This window comes from Trachurus japonicus, chromosome 11, assembly GCF_045865225.1.
Source record: "Trachurus japonicus isolate A0001 chromosome 11, Traja_1.0".
In the NCBI taxonomy this organism is placed as follows: Eukaryota; Metazoa; Chordata; class Actinopteri; order Carangiformes; family Carangidae; genus Trachurus; species Trachurus japonicus.
The window spans coordinates 13,345,391-13,367,840 of NC_140917.1; the positions used below are offsets into that span (position 1 = coordinate 13,345,391).

The 22,450-nt window shown below is 42.8% G+C and overlaps 2 protein-coding genes across 2 annotated transcripts; one reads left to right on the top strand and one right to left on the bottom strand.

Annotated features, from left to right (window-relative positions):
* Positions 1-222: 222 nt before the first annotated feature.
* Positions 223-9,013, bottom strand: LOC146978405 (uncharacterized). Its single transcript, XM_085791090.1, has 7 exons — positions 8,876-9,013; positions 6,750-6,829; positions 5,361-5,498; positions 5,161-5,271; positions 3,466-3,578; positions 2,406-2,891; positions 223-1,664 (listed from the first exon to the last, which is right to left on the bottom strand). Exons 1-7 carry the CDS (start codon positions 8,966-8,968, stop codon positions 985-987), a joined length of 1,701 nt encoding a protein of 566 aa, XP_085647216.1. The 5' UTR covers positions 8,969-9,013; the 3' UTR covers positions 223-984.
* A 942-nt stretch (positions 9,014-9,955) lies between these two features.
* Positions 9,956-20,621, top strand: LOC146978406 (protein TMEPAI-like). Its single transcript, XM_085790218.1, has 5 exons — positions 9,956-9,988; positions 11,286-11,406; positions 16,791-16,942; positions 17,308-17,358; positions 20,130-20,621. The coding sequence occupies exons 1-5, from the start codon at positions 9,956-9,958 to the stop codon at positions 20,619-20,621; spliced, it is 849 nt and encodes a 282-aa protein (XP_085646344.1).
* Positions 20,622-22,450: the final 1,829 nt, after the last annotated feature.

Below are 22,450 nucleotides of genomic sequence, written 5' to 3' on the forward strand. Positions count from 1 at the left end.
ATCTTAAAAAGGAAACTGTGAAAAGAATTAATAATTGGATCAATAAATACAAAAAGATTTAAAAATAACTTCACATAAACACCATAAATACATGAATAAATATCAAATTTTGTCTTCTTATTGATGGTTCAACAACTACAAGTTATTGTTACTTTTCCTGTGACGACCCTGCTCCTCCAGACGTTCAGACACCGACACCGACTGAAGACGCACAAACCTTAAAAAAAAAACACGTACAATTTATTCCCTCAAACAGCCGATGGCCCACAGCGGATTTATCGAAGGAAACTGAGGATTTGATGGGAACTATTTTCAGCGGCGGATTGATCCACATGTGGCGAGTATCTGGAGCAGCCGGACGGTGTGTGTGTGTGTGTGTGAGTCAGACGGACACATGGCTGTTCACTGCTGCTTTGTGGCTCTGCATGCACTTATTACCCAGTGACTAAGCAGCGCGTTCGACTCCGTGGCTCCACAACAACAACGTGGACTCTGGAGGTGGCGTCTCTCTCTGTGCTCATCCTCCCTGAGCCTACCAACTCCTATAATGAGGAAAGCAAACGGGTCCTGCATCGACTCTGCAGCCCACCGACTGGTAAACCGGTGCTCATACAGGCTGTTCAGACTCAGCTCCTGTGGTGATGTCACGACGGGAGTGAGGCCGGCCCCTCAGCGCGATAAAACGCCTACCACGTCTATTTCTATGGCTGCAGTGCACAGCAAGAAACTCCTGAGCTAAGTTGATGAAATACCGACCAATTTTAAGTCATAAAGTGGTAATAATCTTTGCCGTGTACAGTGACCGTGTTACTTAAAGGTGCAGGCACAGAAACAGCTTGTTCTCAGTAGAGCTCATTTGAGCGACTTTTAGACAGCCGACATTCAGGACCACGGATCAGTTTGGGGCAATACATTTCGAATACAGTTTAGTTGGACGTCTGACAGCTGAGTGAAATTGAGTAAAAAGAGTATAATATGGGATCTTTAAATGTACTCGGTGCTGAGCTGCAGGTGGAAACCCTCCAGGTGTTCTTTCAGTTTCTCCCTCACGTCCTCTCTGTTCACCGCAGGCTGCTGCTGCTGCTGCTGCTCGTCGTCGTCGAGCTCCCTCAGGTCTCTTCTGAGATCGAGCTCCGATACCAAGACAGTCTGAGCTTCGTCGGCGACCCCCTCAGCGGGGACGGGCACCAGAATGACCTGTCCCTCTGCGGCGCCGTCCTGGATCCAGAACAGCTGCGGCTGCTGGTCCAGGTGATGATGCTCCTGAGCCGCGGCGTCCGACCCTTCGCCCTCACCCTCGCACGAGTCCGACACCTGTAAACTGTCACACAGAGACGCTGCAGCAGTGGCGGGGATCACGTGATGGAGATGCGGCGTCTGGAGCAGGACGTGGGGCTGCGCCGCGTCTGAGTCGCTGTCCTCTACGACGTCTTTTTCCAGACGGACTCTCTGTGGGTCTTTGGTCCTCGCCGCTCGGTGACTCCTCTCCGTGTGCTCCCGCTCCGTGCGGCGGCCGTCGTCGTCGTCCGTCTTTGCCGTCGGTCTGCGTGCGACCGGCCCCGTCGGGACCTGCCCCCTCCCGCAGTAGAAGCAGTATCCCTTCTCCTCCTCGGACCAGCCCAGCTCCATGTTGTCCACGCACCTGTCCTCGAACAGCATCGCCGCTAGGGGTGGGAGAAAAAAATTGGTTCACATAAGTATTGCGATATTTTTGTTGACTTTTTTTTAAAATCAATTTCTTTTTTCAAAAATCTTTTATTTTTTTAGATTTTTTTTTCAATATTGTGCAATGTGCATTTCTTAGCCTTTTTTACATACAGAGAGTCCAGGTTTTTGAAAAGGGTTTAAGTTCATTCTGTCAGAAAGGTTTCAGAAGCCTGTTTTTTCTATACTCTTTTATGCAGTCCAGGCTTTTGAAAAGAGAGTAAACATATATATTGCTGCTGAATAAATCTTAAAAACTAACTTGGGGAAATATGGTTCCTGGAATAGTCTGTAGACATCATAATCATAATCATTCAACTGTTTCACTGGTGTTAAAAATGCAGACTAAAAATCGAGAAAATTGGCAATATTGTAGAATCCATCTTCCTTTCTTTTGTTGTTTATGTTTTATAGTTTTTCTATGCTGCACTGTACATTTTATTGCTTATCTTGAATTTTTCTATGTTGTACTTCTTATTGTTTATCTTGAGTTTCATGTAATTCTTAGATGATGGGAGTGGAACTTCGTACAAGCTTTCCAGGCTTCGTTCCCTCCTTGCACTGTTTAACTTGTGCTAAATAATTAAATCAAATCAAATCGCAATTTAAATCGAATCGGCATCCAAAAAATCGTAGAAGAATCAAATCGGAAGAAAAGCATATCGTCCCAGCCCTAGTGGCCGCCACCGCCGCGTCCTCACATTTAGCGTCGCTCTCGCTCTCCTCCTGGTTGGAGCCTCCTCTCCCCCGTCTCCTCTCCCCGCCGCCGCCGCCGCTCGTCGTCGTCCAGCCTCCTTTGCTCTTGCAGCCGTCCTGCGACACGAGCAGCGTGTGCTTCAGCCGCTTGTCGCGCAGCCTCAGCACGGTGTTGCGCAGCCGGTTCTCCCTCCGCCGCGCGGCGTGCAGCTGTCGTAGCGCCTTCTCCAGGCAGTCGATGGCCTGGTCGTAGCGCCTCCGCCACAGCAGCGGGCAGAGCTGAGCGTAGCTGTGCTCCTTCGACAGGTAGAAGCCCGGAGGAGGCGGCAGACGCCTCATGTACCGCGACGGGGAGAGGGGAGGGGCCTCTGGCGGCGGCGAAGCGGCCGGTTCTGGCGGCTCCGGCGGCTCCGGCTCAGACGGCTCCTGGTGGGACGACGGCGGTTTGTTTTCATGAGTCTCCTCCTCTGACGCCGGCGCTGACCTCTGACCTGTGGGCAGTGGTGGACAGTAACGGAGTAAATTTACTTGAGTACTGTACTTAAGTACATATCCAGAGGATTTGTACTTTACTTGAGTATTAGATTTCTTTGGTACTTATTACTCTTACTTGAATACATTTCCAAGACAAATATTTTTACTTTTACTCGAGTTAATTTCTAGGAAGGCTGAGGAGTACTCGTTACTTTCAGGTCTGCTCTTTGTTTTTCTAAAATCCTACTGGACACAAGTTGTGTTTGTCAAAGAAGGAAACTCTAATCCCTAAAAGCAGCACATCAGTGCAGGTGGTTTCAAAGAGTTCATTCTCAGAAACAAGAGTTAAAAGGTCCTTCAAATTATAGTAATTCATTGACGTGAAAAATAAGAAATGTACTCTTACTCTTACTTCTACTTAAAGTAAATTTAAAAGCATGTACTTTTGGATACTTAAAGCAGATATCATCGGCACGGTTAAGTACCTTTAAAAAGCAAGTACTTTTTTTACTCTTACTCGAGTAACATGTCGACTGAGCTACTTTTACTTGTAACGGAGTACATTTTGACCAGTAGTATTTGTACTCTTACTCAAGTGCTGGGGTCGAGTACTCTGTCCATCCCTGCCTGTGGGCTCCTCTGAGGTCTGATCCTGATCTGCTTCCTGCTCAGTCGGCTTCTGGTCGCCTGTGCGGAGTCTCTTCCTGCAGGAAACGTGACAAACGCTCAGTTCCACTCGTTTTTCCTTCCACACACACAGATGGTCCAACAACAGAGTCTGAAGCCGACACGACGCACACGATGTGCTGTCGTCTGTGTGTTGTGGTACCAACGCCGTCAGTCCGTGGTTATTATAGTTAACTAAAACTAAAACTAGCAGTGAAAAAATAATTTGGTAAAATACTTTTTTATTTCAAAAAATAAGAGCTAAATAAAAACTACAATGAACAATGCAAAACTAACTAAAACTAAACTGAATGTCAGATAACATCAGCTTAGTTTTAGTTTTCTTAGAGATGGTTAAAGTTGCAGGAAGAAAACGCCACAGCTCAATATGGGAACGACTTCCAGACAGATAAGAGTGAATGTAACAAGGGGGGATATTTATGGGATGCAACTGAAAGGGAAAAATCACACAAATCTGGAAGTTCATCTTCAGAGGTCTCACAGAGGTTTTCTCCTAATGCCTAAAAACTAAGACTAAATAAAAACTAGTAAGTTCCTCTAAAATAAAAACTAAACTAAAACTGCTTAATCAACAGTTGAACTAACTAAAACTAAACTGAATTAAAAAAAATCAAACTGAAAAACTAAATAAAAATAAAAGCTAATGAATTTTTTTTTAACTATAATAACCTTATAATGGAGTTAATCAATCAATCAAACCTAATGATTAGTGTGTTTCTCTGCTGGTTCTCACTGCTCCAGTTTTGTTTCTATGGCAACATTATTGGAAACATTACAGCGATCTGCTCCCACTTATGTTTCTGTCATTGTTAAATAAATCATAAATAAAGCAGCCCCAAACAGGCTTCTCCTCCACGGTGACGAGGCCCGCCCCCTTTTGACAGGCTGCTGAAAACACTGGAAACAGTTTGGGAGTGAAATAGCAGCTACACACTCGCTGTCTCCTGAGTGGGCGCGGCCACGATCGTTTGTTCAGTAAGTAATCACAACACTAGAGTATCTTGTGTTGTGATTACTTACTGAACAAACGATCAAATAATTACAACACTAGATACATGTTCAATTTGATTTCTCAGCTCGTTAATATCTGATGAAACCCAGCAGTCAGTCTTCGTTTACAGAGAGTTACATTTATATGAACAATAACGCTCTTATTAAGCAAAAAAAAAAAAAAAAAGGTTCAGCTTTTACATTAGTTTTAATTCCTGGTTGCAAATATGAGTTCATCTGAACATCTGGATGTAATGACAGAGATCTCATGATTTCAGCTTCTTAAATGTGAATATTTCTAGTTTCTTTATTCCTTTATGACAATAAACTGAGCATCTCTTTGGTTTGTGGACAAAACAAGACATTTGAGGACGTCATCTTGTGGTTTGGGAAACACTGATTGACATTTTTCAACATTTTTTTTACATTTTATTGACCAAACAACTAATCGATTAATCATTTACTTCATCGATAATGAGAATAATCGTTAGTTGCAGCCCTAAAAACTAATAACTAATTAATAATAATTAAAATAATAGTAAAGGATATGTACAGATGTGTGTCTACCTGAGCAGAAAATGAAGAGTGAATGAGTGAGTGAGTGTTTACCTGACAGGTCGGCCGTCCTGTCTTTGTGATGTTCCCGCTCGCTTGGATTTGGTTGTTGAAGTGGAATCAAACACTGTGGGAAATGCATCTTCCTTCAATCTCCTGATGCCACTGTGAAAAGGCCCAAAAACACTTTTTGTTTGATTTCTGGCACCAGAGATTCAGAAAGTGACGTGTGACGTGTTGCTGCGTTCACAGACCTGCAGCTCGTCAGCTCGAAGCTCTCTGGTGTGAAGTGTTTGGAGCAGAAGTAGACGAAGTCCGTCTGAGGGTCCCACGAGTCTGGACGATGGGAGTTGGTGATCCACAGGTTCCTCCGGGGGGCGACCTTTGGTAACCTGACCACGACATTACTCAAAATTCAAATTTCACTCATTATCTACTCACCCTCATGTCGACTAAGGGCTGGGAGAAGTTTCAGAGTCCTCTGTGCCTTCTCTGACAAATACCTCCACACAGCTCGTCTGTAATGTCCCTCTTGTATTGAAGCCCCGACATGAGAAATTGTTCCGAAAAAAATTAAATAAGTCTATATTTGAAGCTTGTTTGTAGCGGAAGCTCCCAGTGTCTCAGTTCACTGCTCTGCCAACCGGCAGAGAAGGACTCTTCTCCCAGCCCTTAGTCAACATGAGGGTGAGTAGATAATGAGTGGAATTTTAATTTTGGGTGAATTATCCCTTTAACTGATCATTATTGATCCGAGCGACATGATTTTATCATCACACTAATACCAAACTACACCCAAACACTTAATTTATACAACACATTTCATTCCAAGTTGGAGAGAATGAATGAATGAATATGTGAGCCATGATGGAAGTTACACAACTGTTATTACGGTATGTATGAATCAAAAACCATCAAGAAAATAAAATAATGAAGATCAACAGATTTTAGTTTTTGTTTATGTCTCCTCTGATCTGTTTTCTCCTGATTCCACTTCCTGGTTGGGGATGGGCCCCACTGCGCCACCTGCTGTTCGTGTGTGGACTGTTCCCAGTGTGACTGTGGACGGAGGCGGCCTGGTTTGTGTGTAGTTAACTCTGGATGTGGAAAGGTTCATGTTACCAGCTCCCAGACAGACAATGTGAGTTTTTTGTTGTGAAACTGAATCCAGAAATAACAATTTTACATTCCATAATATAAGAAATAAACGTGTTTGGGCTCAGTTTTTCCTTGAGCATCCTTATTAAAGTGTGTGTTTTTTTTTCATTTCCTTTTCTTGTGTATTTTTGTTTAGGTCTTTCTTTAATGTCTAAAGACACATTTCTGTTACCCTTTGGTGTCAGACAAATAAAGTTTCTATTCTTTTCTATTTATTGTGAATCATGTTGTTATGCTATTGAATTATTTACTAGTCACAGTGTTAGAGCCTGTCTGAGCCTCATTAACATGTTTATAGTCACAGTGACTGAAGTTCAGAGTATGACAGAACTTTACATTTACCACGATTGTACTAAAGTGAATGGACACTGTTTTTTTTCTGTTTCACAATCAGTGAAATTTCTCAGTTAATGAAGTAGTTAATGATCATTTAAGTCACGAATGACCCGTTTTATGCCGTGGTCTGATGCTGTGTGAAATCTCACTTGTGAAAGGTGACGCCAGCTTTACGAGTCTCACGGTTGTCTCTAGATTTGCAGCCTCCAGCCGAGCAGTGTCTTGGCATCTGAACGGAAAGAGACAGAGAAAGAAGTGAACTATCGTTAGCTTTTTAATGATCACTTTGTTAGCGACTGCAGCAGAAACATGACAATCCTTTACCAAGTTTACAATGGTCGCTTCTTTTTTCTGCAGCGCTAATTCAACTGTACACTTGATTTTGTTGAGTCCGCTGACCCCTTCGCTGAGTTCATGTTGTTGTCCTCGACCTTAATGACATTAGGAGCTGCGCAAACAGGAAGTGAAATTACACAACAACAGACCCTAGAGACACTTTCCACCTGTCCAACCATAGCACTGTTATGTGTTGTCAATGTCTGTGTTGTTTAGTTGTCTAGTGTGAATGTGTTTTCTATTTGCCACTAATATACAATTTGTTTTAGATAACCAACACCATTTTTAATAGTTTATATACACACACTTGAGAGTTAAGAAAGGCTAAGATGTAGTGAGTAAAGATGAATTTATTATAGCTCTGCCTCTGACTTGAACAGCGATATCTCTACTGTAATCACGACAAAACCAGCAACAGTTATGACTCTTCAAAAATCAACATTTATTATTGTTTCAAATCAACTCAGAATTAGTGAAATCAAGGCAATATTGGCGAAATATAATTGGCTCTAGTAATGTCATTATCGCACTTTATTATATATTGTTTATTATAAATGTATATATATTGTATTTGGCCAGATATTTCAGCCAATATCGGGATGATACCGATAGTTATTATGCATCCCTAAAAACAGTCAACTTTATTGATAGTTCAGATTGATTTACTGAAACCTTTATTGACCTGCTGCTGGGACAAAACAAGCCAAGTGAGATTTGAGATTTAAGTGAGAGTGATTAAATGGTTCACCTACTGTATTTAACCTGTTCATTTCTTTTTTTATTATACAATGATAATGAAGCCACCAGATCATCTTGATTGAATAAGAAAGGCTGTTCAACTATATCTCATATTGATCTGATCAACTCCCCCTTTCCTTTGATGTCCTCCTTGTAGTTGTTCTGTCACCGTTTGGTGTTGCTGCTGCTCTGTGCAGCTGCACTTTAAGTTATAGCTATGTTTTAAAGGCACTGCAGTACATAAAAAGCCTACAAATTAACAGATATGCATTTTATATATAGGCCTACACAGTATATTCTACATGGGGGGGGGTTTACAGTAGATGTTCAGTTTTAATCGCTTTTGGATTTCAGAAAATTTAATGGAAGCAAAGTAAAGTTAGGCTACTGCCTGAGCTCACTGTAACAAGCAACAAAAGATGGTTTTCTTAGCGTACACTTACATTTATGAATATGAAACTTTTCCATCAGTATGATGAGGTTGATAATAAATGTTTCGTTGGATTTTTCCTTATTTTTGTTAAAGTCAAAGAACCCAAACAGCACATCCCTCCAAAACAACCTAAACTCTTCAAATATAATATATAGCACAGAGTTACAAATGTCGATCCACAGGGCAGTGCCAAAATAAACGAGTAACTGTTTCAGTATTTCCAGAACAGAGGGTAGATTTCACATCAATGTCTTTTTTGAATCTTCTAACAATATGATCATTAGATGGATAAAATCTATGAATTATTTATTATTAACTTGATTAACAGGTGGTGGACTTTTTCTTCTTCTTTTTTTTACAGCGTCCTTAAATAGCCACACTGTACTGCACTGTGTGTGGTGCGTTCAGGGGGCGGGAGAGCTGCTCGGAAAAAAACAAAGCAGACGTAACTAACACGTTGTTGTGGTGAACTTCACACGAGCCCTGAGGGTTAAATAGACTGTAAGGGGTTAACAAAGTCTGGAGACCGTTAACAGTTATTTTACTGTTGCTGAGGCGACGGAGCTTTATCAGATAAAATGTGAACAACATCCGTTACGACGTGTTTTTTTTTCCCCCTGTTGCTAACGTTACCACGTCAATCCGGTCACGTCACGTTACCAACGTTACACAGAAACCGGTGATTAATGAACAATGAAAAAATCTAACATTTTTATTCCTACGCTGCAACTTCGACCTCACGAAGATGGCTAATTTTTCTTCACCCACCTTCTTCCTCCTTTCCTCTTCCTCCTCCTCCTCCGCCTCTCTTCTTCTTCCGTCTTCTTCCTCTTCCGGGTTTACTGGCGCTTGACAAACCATTAATTAGCGCATTACCGCCGCCTACTGGTGCAGGTTGAAAACTAGTGCAATATTTACAATGTAAAAGAAAACTGTTTTCAACTTGGTAAAGAGAAATCAATAAATCTAATTTCAAATGTTTATTTAAAGTAATTCGTTAAAGAAATTCATTAAAATAATTTGAATTGATTGATATAAAAATAATTGGCTTATTATATTAATTCAATTACTGACTATAGCCGACAGTGTTTAGAATAATAATATTGTTATAGGCAATTTGCCTTTCCATGATGATTATAATTAATTTCCATTGATTGATTGAAATTATGCTTTGACCACCAGTCTCTTTCCTTTGTTAAGTTCAGCACACTTTACCTTTAGTGCAACCTTTACATTATATTGGTTCAAATGAAAGGTAGCCTATGTCAGGCTTGAGTTTTATGAGTTATTTAGCCCAGTATTATTGTATAGTCTGGGGCGTTGACTCGCTATTTTGGTAAGGAACCAGATCCAGGGCGAGAGAGACAAACCTTTCCGTCAAAATAAAAGCTCTAAGCTAATAAAATCAAAGGTCAAAGGTCAAAGGTTTTTATTTGTCATTTCTTGTACGGTGTACAAATGCGGTGAAACTCTTTAATTTAAGGAATATAATTTACAAGAAAGTCCCAGAGCCATTAAGTTAACATTTTGCTTCTATTGTATTACAAGTTAATGTCTATTTTATAATTTTTATGTTGGTGAACACTTTTACTTTGGTGAATTTTGTGATTTCCGGTTCGGCTAGAAAAATTCCAAGTGTAACCATAGACTGTATATAAAAGAGAGTGTAACAACAGACACCGCTCTCCGCCTCTCTGAAGAGATGCAAGACTAATATGGTATGGTATCATGGCATGGTATGGTATGGTATGGTATGGTATGGTATGGTATGGTATGGTGTAGCCTACCTGCTTATCTCATGAATTCAGGTCGGCCGTCCAGGTCAACAAGGTCAGGTGTTGGGGAACCATGCAGGACAACCTGATGAGAAGTGGGCCATGGGTGAGCGAGAGCAAGACATTTGTGGACAAGAGAGCGTAGAATAAAGATCTGACTGGACTGCGGGGCAACTACACTACACCAGTAACCCCAGTGCAGTTACTGGGGGTAATTCTAGGTTATATGCAGGGGGAGGGGGTGTCATCCGAGAGCCCTGTCTGTCTCCAGAGGAGAGCATGCAGCACCGGGACCAAAACAGAAGAAGAACCATAAAGCTCCCAGGACCAGAGACTGAAGGAGAGCATGAAGAACCACAGATAGAAGAGTAGAGTTTGTAAAAATGTGGTTTAGAAATACCTACTGTTGTTGATTTAAACTTCTCATGAAGAAGGTTTCTTCACGATTCAGACAGTTTCAAACATTCACATCCAAACCTGGTTTATTGAAACTTATATAGGCTAGCTAATTATATGATATGTCATTAATCTTTATTCTAATGTCTAGGCCTATGTCTGTGTTTGGAAGGAAGAGGCATTGTTTAAGAAAGAAAGACAGAAAAGTCCATTGTTGGGAATAGCTAAATTAATTTGAATGTAAATGAATGAATGAATTAAATTTTCAGTAGCCTAACCAGACTCACTCCAGACCCCACCCTGCTGCTGTGGTGGGGGTCTGTCCCGGACTGGTTGTAACCAGCTGCTTGTTCAGCCTTGTGTCTGGGACTGTGTCTGCCAGCAGCAGCAGCAGCGGCCACGGTCAATGGAGGAAAAGCCTCTTCAGTCAGTGTCTGATGACTGTCTGTCTGGGTCTGGGTCTAGGTCCCCCCCCCCCCACCACCACCACCACCACCACCACCATCCTCCTCCTCCTCCTCCATTGTCACCAGCAGCCCCCTCCTCCCCCGCGGATCACAGGGAGGAGGAGGAGGAGGAGGAGGAGGAGGAGGAGGCGGTCTCCCAAGTCCGACTCTCTCCGACAACACACACTCACACTCATACACTCTCACACAGACACACACACACCCAGCAAGCAATCTGCTGCTCAGCTGACGGCGCCGTGGGGCAGTGACGGCCGCGGACACACACACTGACACACACACACACACACACACACACACACACAGTCGGCTGCTACGTGCGATGGAGCTGGAGCTGGAGCTGGAGGACGGTCCATGAGCCAGACGGAGACGGAGCTCCGGGGTCGTGATGTAGCCGAGGCTGTGTGCTCGGACTGGGCGCTGACAGGCTCTGGGACCGGTCCTCTTCCTCCTTCTCCTTCTCCTCCTCCTTCCTCTTCTTCCTCCTCCTCCTCCTCCTCCTCCTCCGCCGCTCGGCTCTCCGGCGGCTTCCCGGTGCTCCAGGAGGACACCGACACCGCCGCTAAACACGCATTAGTCCCGGGGAGATCCAGCAACACAGCCCGGGCCAATGGTTTTTACTCCTGGAGCTGCGCCAGACCCCAGAACCAGGGCATGGATATATGTGAGTAGCCTACAACAACTGTCTGACTGAGTCTGCATGCATTTCAGGCCGAGGTGTACAGGCTAGACGGCTGGTAGACTGGTGGTGGTGGTGATGAAGGCTGGATGGATGATGATGATGATGATGATGATGGTGGTGGTGGTGGTGGTGATGATGCTCATGCATGGGCTCCAACTTCAGACTTCAGTGGTTTATGGTGCAGCCGGTTTGGAGACGCTGTGCTGCGGCAGGGACTTGGATTGTGTATGTGCATGTGCATGTGTGTGTGTGTGTGTGTGTGTGTGTGTGCATGTGTGTGTGTGTGTGTACAGGCCAGTTGATGAGGCGGCCGGCCACCCTCCCCCATACCCCCCCCCCCTCCCCTCCCTCCCTCCCCCCTTGGCAGGCAGACTGTTGTCAGACAGACAGCCTAGTCCCTGCAGCATAAAGAAGACAGTCTGGAGACCAGTCAAACACACACACACACATGGTGACATTTTTTCAGGCTGCAGGAGGTTTTCAGGTTTATTTTATTTATTTATTTAGGCTATGTGTTTTAAATGTGAGTTACAGACTAAAACATGTACAAGTAAAGTCAAGTTTTCAGGCGGCTGCTGCTGTCTGGATGGTGATGGTGATGCTGCACCTTTGTCAGCTGATGATGAGGCCTGTGACAGATGTGTGTGTGTGTGTGTGTGTGTGTGTGTGTGTGTGTGTGTGTGTGTGTGTGTAAACTTTCAGTGCGAGACAGGTGAACAGTACCTGGATCAGTCAGCCGTCATCATGCATCTCACTGGGACCCAGTGACAGAAGATGTAGAAGTGCAAAGTGGGTCTGCACTGTCTGTCTGTTTGTTATGGTCTGGTCACAGGGCGGTGATGTCAGAGGACCGGTCGGGTGCATTTAGACATTTGCACCTTTTAGTTTAAGCTGGTAGGAGGGTGGTTGTGTCTACTCTGTAACTACACCCTGAATGCATCATTCAGGGCTCCAGACTAACACTTTTTACTAGAAGTAGGCTACAGTGGCGCCCTAACTTAAAATTTTAGGAGCACAAGCAGAACATTTTCTAGGGAAAGAAAGAAAATATTCACATTTCCTTTTCATTCATGTGTGCCTGGCTCCTTTTGAGTCGCCTCTAATATGTTTCACCCCCCCCCCCAAAAAAAAAAAGAAAAGGCAAATTTCCTGGTTGCACATGTGCAAGTAGATGGAAATTTTACTTGCAATGACTCAAATTTTAGGGGCAAAATGGAGTCTGGAGCTCTGTCATCAGTGGACAAAACCAGAACAAGTGCAGCACCAGGAACCACTGGTATCAGCGTTATAGTCTGAATCCCAAATCTTAACAGCCCCCTCATTGTTTCAGTGTGTAGTGTGGATGTATGGAGGAGGTCGGTGTTCCCAAAAAAACCCACATCATTTAGTGGGTTTCAGGCTTTAGCACAGGCCCAGTCGTCCTGAAGCTGCAGAGAGTCAGAGCAGCGCTGTGTGTTTCCTGCCCTCATGTTTCCAGTTTTCGGTGCGAGTGCGGTGATCAGTATTCAGGGTCCACCTGCTCTCAGACTTGGGTGGGTCCTGTATCTGTATCTGAACAGGTTTTGACCGGCGCTGCTGCCGTATAGCTACCTGCAGCAAAAGAACCAGAGGTGAATTCTTGTTATGTTGTGTTTTGTTGCTGACTCACCTTCACTCACTCACTGCTTTGTCTTCAGAGCTCAGATGGGGGGTCGTCTGTGAACGGATGATGAGATGACTAAATGAAACACACACACACACACACACACACACACACACACACACACACACACACACACACACACACACACACACACACACACACACACACATTGGGTTTATTAGCAATGCACCAGACTCCTCATTATAGCCGGCTGCACCCCCAGCTTGCTCCTCCCCGAGGTCAAAGGTGAAAGGTGAAGGCCTGCCAGTCGCTGTGTCTGAGCCTTTGTCTCCTCTCTTTGTTCACACACTGGCTGTCAAACATGTCTCAGTGCTGCTGCTTCTGCTGCTGCAGCTGAAATAAAACCAGACATGAATTTGTCATGTAGAGGAAACAGTCCGTCTGTGCCGTAATATAAAGGCTGCAGACTAGACGTGGACGCAAAATATGTTTTTTTATATTTAGATTCTTATTTTCAGGTGTGAAGGATACAACACGTTATCAGTATACAGCCAGATTTTGTCCAAACTGTTTTTTTGTATATCCTCATCATATCACCATTTGTACGGTGGCTGACGAGGGAAAAACACGTCCATTGGGAGACGTGAGCTGCAAATTCAGCTCTGATACAGATTCAAAAATGAAAGAAGAAAATTCAAAACAAATACAAAAATAGAAACGTGCTGCAAATGAAAAGAAGTGCTGCAGGAGGCCAAAATGCAACGAATAGCAGATGAACCTTTAAAACAAATGCAACAAAAAACACAAAATAAACGCTGCATATCTCGACAACACAACAGAAGTGCTCCAGGGGAGGAGCTGTATAGCTAATGCTGATGCTTTTGCAGTTTTATTGCACATATAAACCACAACCAAAAATTGAAGTATTGAATAAACCATTTTATGGCCTTTTTTTAAAGGGATAGTTCAACATTTTGGCAAATTCAGTAGGTTCATTCCCTTTAATTATCGGTGCATGTTGTTTTGAGATCAGCGGGGCAGAGACTTGAGCTGCTCAGTAAACACAATGGAGGTGAACGGTACAGGTCCCCTGTCCCTCATCAAACTCATCGAATACACAATCCAACAACTCCAAAACGCTCTGGTGGACAAGTTGTGACGAGGTAAATGCAGCCGGAGCTACATCCCAGACACGGCTGCTGGGCGGAGTGATTTCAAAGTAGTTCTGAGTATTTGCTTCATGTGTCGTAATGTTACATAATTATACATGATTATTTCATAGCGTGGTGAATGTGCAGGTCACAACTTGTCCACCAGAGCGTTTTGGAGTTGTTGGATTGTGTATTTGATGAGTTTGATGAGGGACAGGGGACCTGTACTGTTCATCTCCACTGTGTTCACTGAGCAGCTCACGTCTCTTCCCCGCTGATCTCAAAATAACATGCACCGATAATTAAAGGGAATGAACCTACTGCTATGACTATAGGGATTATGGTGATTTTGAATTTGCCAAAATGTTGAACTATCCCTTTAAGTAGCCCCTTCCTCCAAAGGTCCAGTTTTACTTCTGGCCTCTCGGGTCGAAGCTCAAGCTCAAAGGCTCGGAGCATTTTCTATTGTGTACTTTTCTGTTACATTTGTTTCAAGGGGATTCGTGTGTTTTTGTTTTTGCACTGTTGTGTGTTTTCTCTATTTGTTTCGTCTCCTTCCTGCAGCGACGTGTTTCTGTTCTTGTATTTGTCGAGCTTCGTTTTGTAGCTTTGACTTCACTTGAAGAAAGTCTGTGGATTTCACACCAGTCTCAGTCTGACAGTAGCCGTGTGTCTGTGTGGTTTGAATTAATCAGATGTGAAACATCAGGAGGAGGAGGCTGTGGTGGGCGGATGAATATATGACACAGAGGAGCAGTGTTCGATTCCCTGAGTGAAAGTATTAAAGCATTTTATGTTGCTTCTTTTAAACAGCGATGGTGTGATGATGTTGAGGAAGAACTCATTTTAACATATACATCTTGATCTTTTCCCCGGTCGAAACCTAACCAAGCCATGACTGTCATCGCAGTAACCATGGCGACAAATGCAGGTACACTGCTTTTGTATATGAGAGGGTTGAAAAAGGCAACCTGTGTTGTAGTTCAGGTTGAAGGATGGGCCAGATGAGCTGTGTGTGTGTGTGTGTGTGTGTCGCTGTGGAGAGGTTACACTGAAGTGCTGTAGGATAATGGATCTGTGGAAATCCTCACACGCAATCTGCTCTCTCTGTGTGTGTGTTAGCTGGCTACACACACACACACACACACACACTGTCAACACACTCTGATCTCTGACCTCTTTCATGCACTTCTCTGTAAATGTGACTGAAACGTTTTGTGTAGCCTATACTGTAAAACGGATCTTTGTGTTTTCACAGTCACTGAACAGCCGTTTATTCACGCAACGACCTATGAACTCCTGTAGATCCAGACGAGGAGCTTCAGATAAGATGAGAATGAGATGAGGCAATCCTTTATTCCTTCCCATAATGGGGAAATGTACTGTACAGTGTTTAGTTTATTTCGGTCTTGACATGTCACCTCATTGTACAATAGAAATTACATCACACATACAGCAGCTAGACAAGGTCTTAAAAAAAGAAAGAAGTAACAAAACAGAAAGTAGAAACTACCCTATTATAAATGAAGTTATATGAAAGAAATATGCAATCTGCTTGTTTCTTTTATCAACAAATAACAGATAAAGATTTTTTGCAGTGTTGCAGCAGCAGACAACAGTGAAAGGAATATAAAACACAGTCAATATAGGATATAAACGAATTGAAAACATATTCTCGAAACAAAAAAATGTACATCCATACAACAAAATGATTGTTTCTTCACATATACTATTGATAATTGTATTTGTAAACAATATGTAGAGTCCAGCTGTGAGGTGACACTATATACAAGAAGGAATTAACTCTAGACAGATAAAATATCAGTATAGGATATGTACATATTGTCCAGGTTGTTTGTGTGTGTTGTATTGTGTTGTTGTCTATGTGTGTTTGGTGAAGGACCTGAGAGTTTATTGTTAGTGTCAGACACTGGTTTGAATCCATGGACCAACCTGCCTTGTATCAACAGTCCAGGCTCTTGCTGCTGTTGGTGTGGGGAAGGTTTTTATCTTATTATCGATCAATCATGGTGTGAACGTCACAATCTGAGTGTCGTTGTTGACCATGTTCATCCCTTCAGTTTATCATCTTCTAATGGCGATCATGCTCCGAAGTCGTCTCAAACCCTCCTCAACATCTGGTGGATCTATGACATTAAAATAATTGGGTAACCCTTTAATTTACAAGCCGATAATGTCAAGAAATAACAGTCAATTTCAGAGTAATGTCATACTTTGATTTTTTTTGGGAAAGGCCAGAATTTTCCTCCACCAAGTTCTTGCAATTGACCGTTATTTCTTGGCTATTTCTACACAATAAATCATTGTTTCTTGGCTATATTTCTTGACATTACTATGAAATTGACCGTTATTTCTAGGCTATTTCATGAAATTATTATGCAATTAATTGTTATTTCTTGGATATTTCTTGACATTATCATAATGCTATCATAATTAGCAGCCTGTAAATTAAAGGGTTACCAAAAATTGAAGCCGAACAGCATTGATAAATACTGAGTGATTGATGAAGACCTGGTTATAAATGTGCACACTAATGTTCCTCTAACGTCTCGTGTGTGTTTTTCTCTCTCTCTCTTTCTGTGTGTCTGCAGCTGAACTGGAGTTTGTTCAGATAATAATAATCCTCCTGGTGATGACCCTCATGGTAGTCCTGATCATCTGCCTGCTCAGCCACTACTGGCTGCCGGCCCTGGCCTTCCTCAGCAGGCTCGGCCACGCCCAGAGAGACCAGGCCACACAACTGGTAGGTGACGCTGCAGCGAGAGAGAGGCTCGGATTACTGGGGAACTGGAATTGACCTCCGTTAATAGCTTCGTATTAACACTGTATACATCTATCCAGTGAATCTTGAGTGTTATTTTTCCATGTTAGTGAGAAATAAAAAACCTTACCACACAGCTTCTCTCAAGTGAGAATTTATCTCTTCACTGCAGTGGTTCAGACCAAATCAGCGTCCTTTAAGAAAGCAGTGACTCTTCAGGTTTTCATAATTGTGACTAATTATTAAATTACAAATTTTTTCTAAAAGTCGTCTATCATCATACAAACTCTCCATAAAGCTGAATCCTGATTAATCATCTCTCTCTCTCTCTCTCTCTCTGTCTTTAGGATGGCGCTGCGTGGCCCGACAGTGTGTTGGCTCAACAGAGAAATGCTGAGGTGAGTTATACAAACATTAAAATGTATAAGAGAAATTGTTGTATTACAATCACAGCAACCGATACAATGACTTGAAATGCTCTGAAAATATTCAAAAAAAGTCATAAAACAGACCAGAAATTTGTATTTAAAGGGATACGTCATTTTTTTTCTTACTTGCCTCACTCCCGAGTCCATGGAAAGTAGATAGACACCATCCTTTCGACTGTGCGTGCAGTAATGAGGGAGAGCCCATATCGCCCGTAATTAGGTTAGCTCAAACGCTGGAAGTGTATCGGTAGTGTTAGTCTGCCTCCGAGAAACTCTTCAGCAACTCTAAACAGACCGATCTTCGTCTCAGAGCTGACAAAACTCTCCGCTAAGGCATCTTGAGCGGTCAAATGCCGGTAACGGGACGAGATCGGTCAAAACGGAGGGTTCAAGCAAAGACGGTTTATTTTGGTTCAAGCTAGCTACAGCGAGGGTAGGTTAGCTTCCTATTTCAAAGTAAAAGCACTTCTGTATGTAAAGGGCAACGGGTGTTTTATTTTGTGAAAGTAACCGGAAGTGCGTTGGTCACAACGGCTAGCTTGAGTAGCGCCGAATTCGTCCGACAAAATTGTAAACAGCTGGTATTTAGACAAATTAACGACACACTGCTGATCTAAACGGCTACTTTCTCGCCTAAAAATGTTTGAAATGTCGATAAAGTGATATATTTACAGAGTTTAGAGCTAAAATGAAATAATTTTCTGACTGCTGGTTTTGGCTCGGGTAGCAGGCAGGCTAACACTACCTATGCACTTCCAGCGTTTGAGCTAAGCTAATTGCGGGCGATACGGCTCTATCTCCCTTGTTACTGCACGCACAGTCGAAAGGATGGTGTCTATCTGCTTGTCATCGACTCGGGAGTGAGGCAAGACACGAAAAAAAAAAAATGTTGGCGTATCACTTTAAACATTAAAAATAATCACATGTAACGTGACGTCATAAGGGAACAGTAGCAGCAGTGGGTGTTTGCCTGCGTCATGTAGGCTACACTCTGTAAAACAAGAGACACTGAGTTCAGGGGGTGAAACACTGAGCTACAGCCTCTGACGTGAGTTTTAAAAACACACAATCACCCACTGATGCGTCTGTGATCAGGTGACCACAGTGTCTGAAGAGAAAAACAAACTCATCTGACAGTGTCAAAGGAGTCAGTCACCCTTTTTTTTTAAGAGAGTTAACTCACTTAAAGAAAACCTGCTTATTTCTACTAAGAAGTGTGAAAAATCCCCAGAGCAGAGGTTTCAGAAGAAAGTCTGTGACGGTAACAGTGTGTGTGTGTGTGTGTGTGTGTGTGGTTTGAATTAATCAGACGTGAAATATCAAGAGGAGGCTGTGGTGGGTGGATGAATATGACACAGGAGAGCAGTGTTCGATTCCTTTATGTGAAAGTAGCATTTTTTATGTTGTTTCCCTTCATCATGAAAACAACAACGATTGTGTAACGTTGAGGAAGTTCTCATTTTAACTTGCATTTTGATCTTTTACGAAACCCAACCAAGTCATCATGACTGGTGTTACAGTAACCAAATTCGTCACAGTTACCAAACATGGTGGTGGTTTATTGCGGTCAGACTAAACATCTGGTGTTTCCACTGTTACATAACATGAAGCCAGTAACCGTCACTTCCTGACCAGTAAAGATCTGATCGTTGTCAGGGTGTTTCAAGTCTTTTTAGCCCCGGATCATTTGACGGTCAGTCCAGATGTGGTGTTTCTGTTCTGTGCTGTGAGGGTCTGGCTCCCCCTGCTGGACCAGAGGAGAACATACAGCTGTGCTCCTGAACACTCACTACCTATAGTAGTAGTTCCACAGTTGTTAAAAACATCTGATCTTTATTTCCTGGAGAAGTAAAGAACATGTATTAGAGCCATTTTTGCACATTTTGTTATTATATCATACACTGCCTGTCCAAAAGAAAAGTCACCACTTGGATTTAACCTGCTAAAAAGAGCCTCTTAAACAGCCATGTTGGAAAAGACACATCCTGTGGTCGTGGAGAAGATGTTAATCTGTTTCAGAAGGGTCAAATTATTGGCATCAAACAAATAAAACATCTAAGGAGATTGATGAGACTAAAATTGGGTTAAGAACTGTCCAACGCATTATTAAAGATGGAAACCGTCATCTTCAAGGAATAAATGTGTTTTTTTGGACAGGCAGTGTATCATTAATATTATTGAATTGAATGATTATTATTGAGTGATGGAATGACTGTTGGGAGGAAGTTTATGTTTTAATTTGACAGTTTAAATGTTTATAATAGTTGATGAGCCACCTCCCAGGAAATGAGGACACAAACGGGAGCAAGTGGCAGGGGAGAGCCATACTGTTTTCAGACGGCTCTCTTTTTTGTTTTATTTTTCTTTGAATAATCCTAAATCTTAAAGGGATACTTCACCCAAAATCGACAGTTCACCAGTTTTCTACTCACCGTCATGCCAAGGAAGGGGTTGGAGAACTTTCAGAGTCATCAAAACGCTTTAGGAGTTCCAGGGGGGGTCCGGCTGGCAACGGATTTTCATATAATGGCGGCAGATAGAGTTCACTTTTGAATCGTCCAAAACACACACTATGAAACAGTGGTTTACAACGAATCTCGCGCATGCTCACAAACATCAACGGAGCCACTGGGAGCTACTACTACAACAAGGCTGAAAACAGAGATCAAATTCAGTTTTTCCGAATTACACAAATGCTCCAACCCGTGTGTGTGTGTGTGTGTGTGTGTTTCTTTCCTCAGGTGATGCACGGCCATCTGAGCAGCAGCCTGCCTCCCTTCATGCAGCAGCAGCGTCTGTGTCGCCTGCAGCCCACCTACCCCTACCTGCCGCAGGAGCTCATCAACCTGCCCCCGCTCATCTGCCTGTCGGACGGCGAGGAGCTGCTGCCGTACAAGGGTCCGTGCAGGCTGCAGCTGCGGCCGCTGGAGCAGCAGCTGGAGCTGAGCCGGGCGGCGGTGCGCGCTCCGCCCAACCGGACCGTCTTTGACAGAGACCTCATAGATATTTATACACACAACAACGACACAAAGAGGCCGCGGGCGCCGCCGAGCAGTCACAGCGGACTCAACGCCGCCGGCAGGGCCATGATGGAGGACCCCCCACCCTCCTACAGCACGGTGATGGGGGGCGGGTACACCGGCTCCACCACAGACCAGTACAGCCAGTATAGCAATAACGCACCGCCCACAGAGGAGAGCACAGCCGAGGCATCCAGCGACTTAAAGAGCTGACAGAGGACGGACGCCAGGTTTTATGTCATGTTGAAGCTGAAAGAGTTTTATTAAAGTCTCTTGTTTGGTCTATTTTTGTATGTTTTACACTTCTGATGCAGACACTGTGTGGACACTGAGAGCTACAGGTGAAGTCGTGGGGTTGCCAGGTCTGTGGTGTGGACAAACACCCTGGTCGGACCCCCAGCAGAAACCAGAGCTGTGATCGATTCATCTGAAGTCTCATCATATTATGTCAACAAATGTGTAGTTGCACTAAGCTGAAAAAAGAAAGAAAGAAAGAAAGAAAGAAAGAAAGAAAGAAAGAAAGAAAGAAAGAAAGAAAGAAAGAAAGAAAGAAAGAAAGAAAGAAAGAAAGTTGTTATTATAGTTGTGTCAGTGAAGGATCCTGGGTCAGTTTCTCACGTCACTGTGAAGGTGAAATTATGGGAAAGTGAGTGAACCGACCTGTTTAGCTGAATGACAACAGTCTGACCTGAGTTTATCTGAGTTTACATCTAAATTAATTATTATTCTATTATTATTATTATTATTATTATTATTATTTGGTAAATGAGTTTTAAAGCTGCAGCAAATAACCGATCAGTGATTTTCACCATTGATCTGTTTGGTTTAACAATTATTCATTATCAAAATTAACTGTTGATTAACCGGTGAGCTTTCTCTGTATCACACTCACACATGTTCAGGTGTAAATATTCTGTTCCACATTATTTACATGTGTTAATTAATTTGTTAACTAGTTAGCTCTAGTTAACCAGCAGTGAAACAGGAGACCCGGCCGTGTGTCAGTCACAGTATGAACGACAGTCAGTCTCTCTCTCTGTGCTCTCACTCTTGTCTGTGGAGACGTGCTTGATATTTATTTGTATTTATTCGATGTTGGAGGATGAAGCCTGTAGTAACTGTACCAGCCTGGGACCTGATCTCCATGTGACCCTGCTTCCTGCTGCTGTCAGTTTTACTGCGTCACCTTTTTTTTCTTTTTTCTTGCAAACTGTTGTTTTAGGACAAACAACAACAGCTGCTTACATACAGGACTCATTAGTATGAGCTGACGTTTCCTGTCTGATGGCGACAGTCACAGGAAACCACTTGCACTTATTAAAAAAAAAAAAATCCCCGCCTCCATCGTGCCTCTTCCAATGGTGCTTGTCCAGCAGTCTGACTCTGTACAGTGCTGTCCTGTATATATATACCTTCATATATTATGCACATGTGCTCCTCCCACAGAGGAGACTGTTAATGCTGTCAACATTAAAGTGAATGCATCAGAGCATCTGGCGTCTTCTTTGTACAGGAAACAGAAAACTTAATGTGAACTTGTTATTATCACCTCATGAAATCTGCACTAGGCTAACCACTTCTTCTCAGCTCTGCATTGAGAATAAATAATAATACATCTAAAATACCTTAAACATTGACAGGGATGCAACTGTAAGTTTGATTTGGATCAGTCTTTGGACTTTACTTTTTCAACATCAATTTCAATGTTCATGTTCTTTTTTAATATTGGTTTATATTATATTAGCCTATATTATATTATGTTATGTAGGCCCCACATTTATATTAAAACTAGTATTCAGCAGAAGTGTAAACAATGAACATTGAATCAAATAATGACCTGTTTTCTTTTTTATGGATTTATGTGCAGAGTGCAGACCATCAAAAAATATTTGCACTTACACATAGTTGTTGTTGTAATCTCACACCGGTTGTCTCACCCCAAACCATAACCTCCACCACTTGCCTTGACTTAAACATTCATAATTGGTACCTAAACTAAAACCCATTGATCCCCTTAACAGTTTTCCCCCCTAACTTTAAAG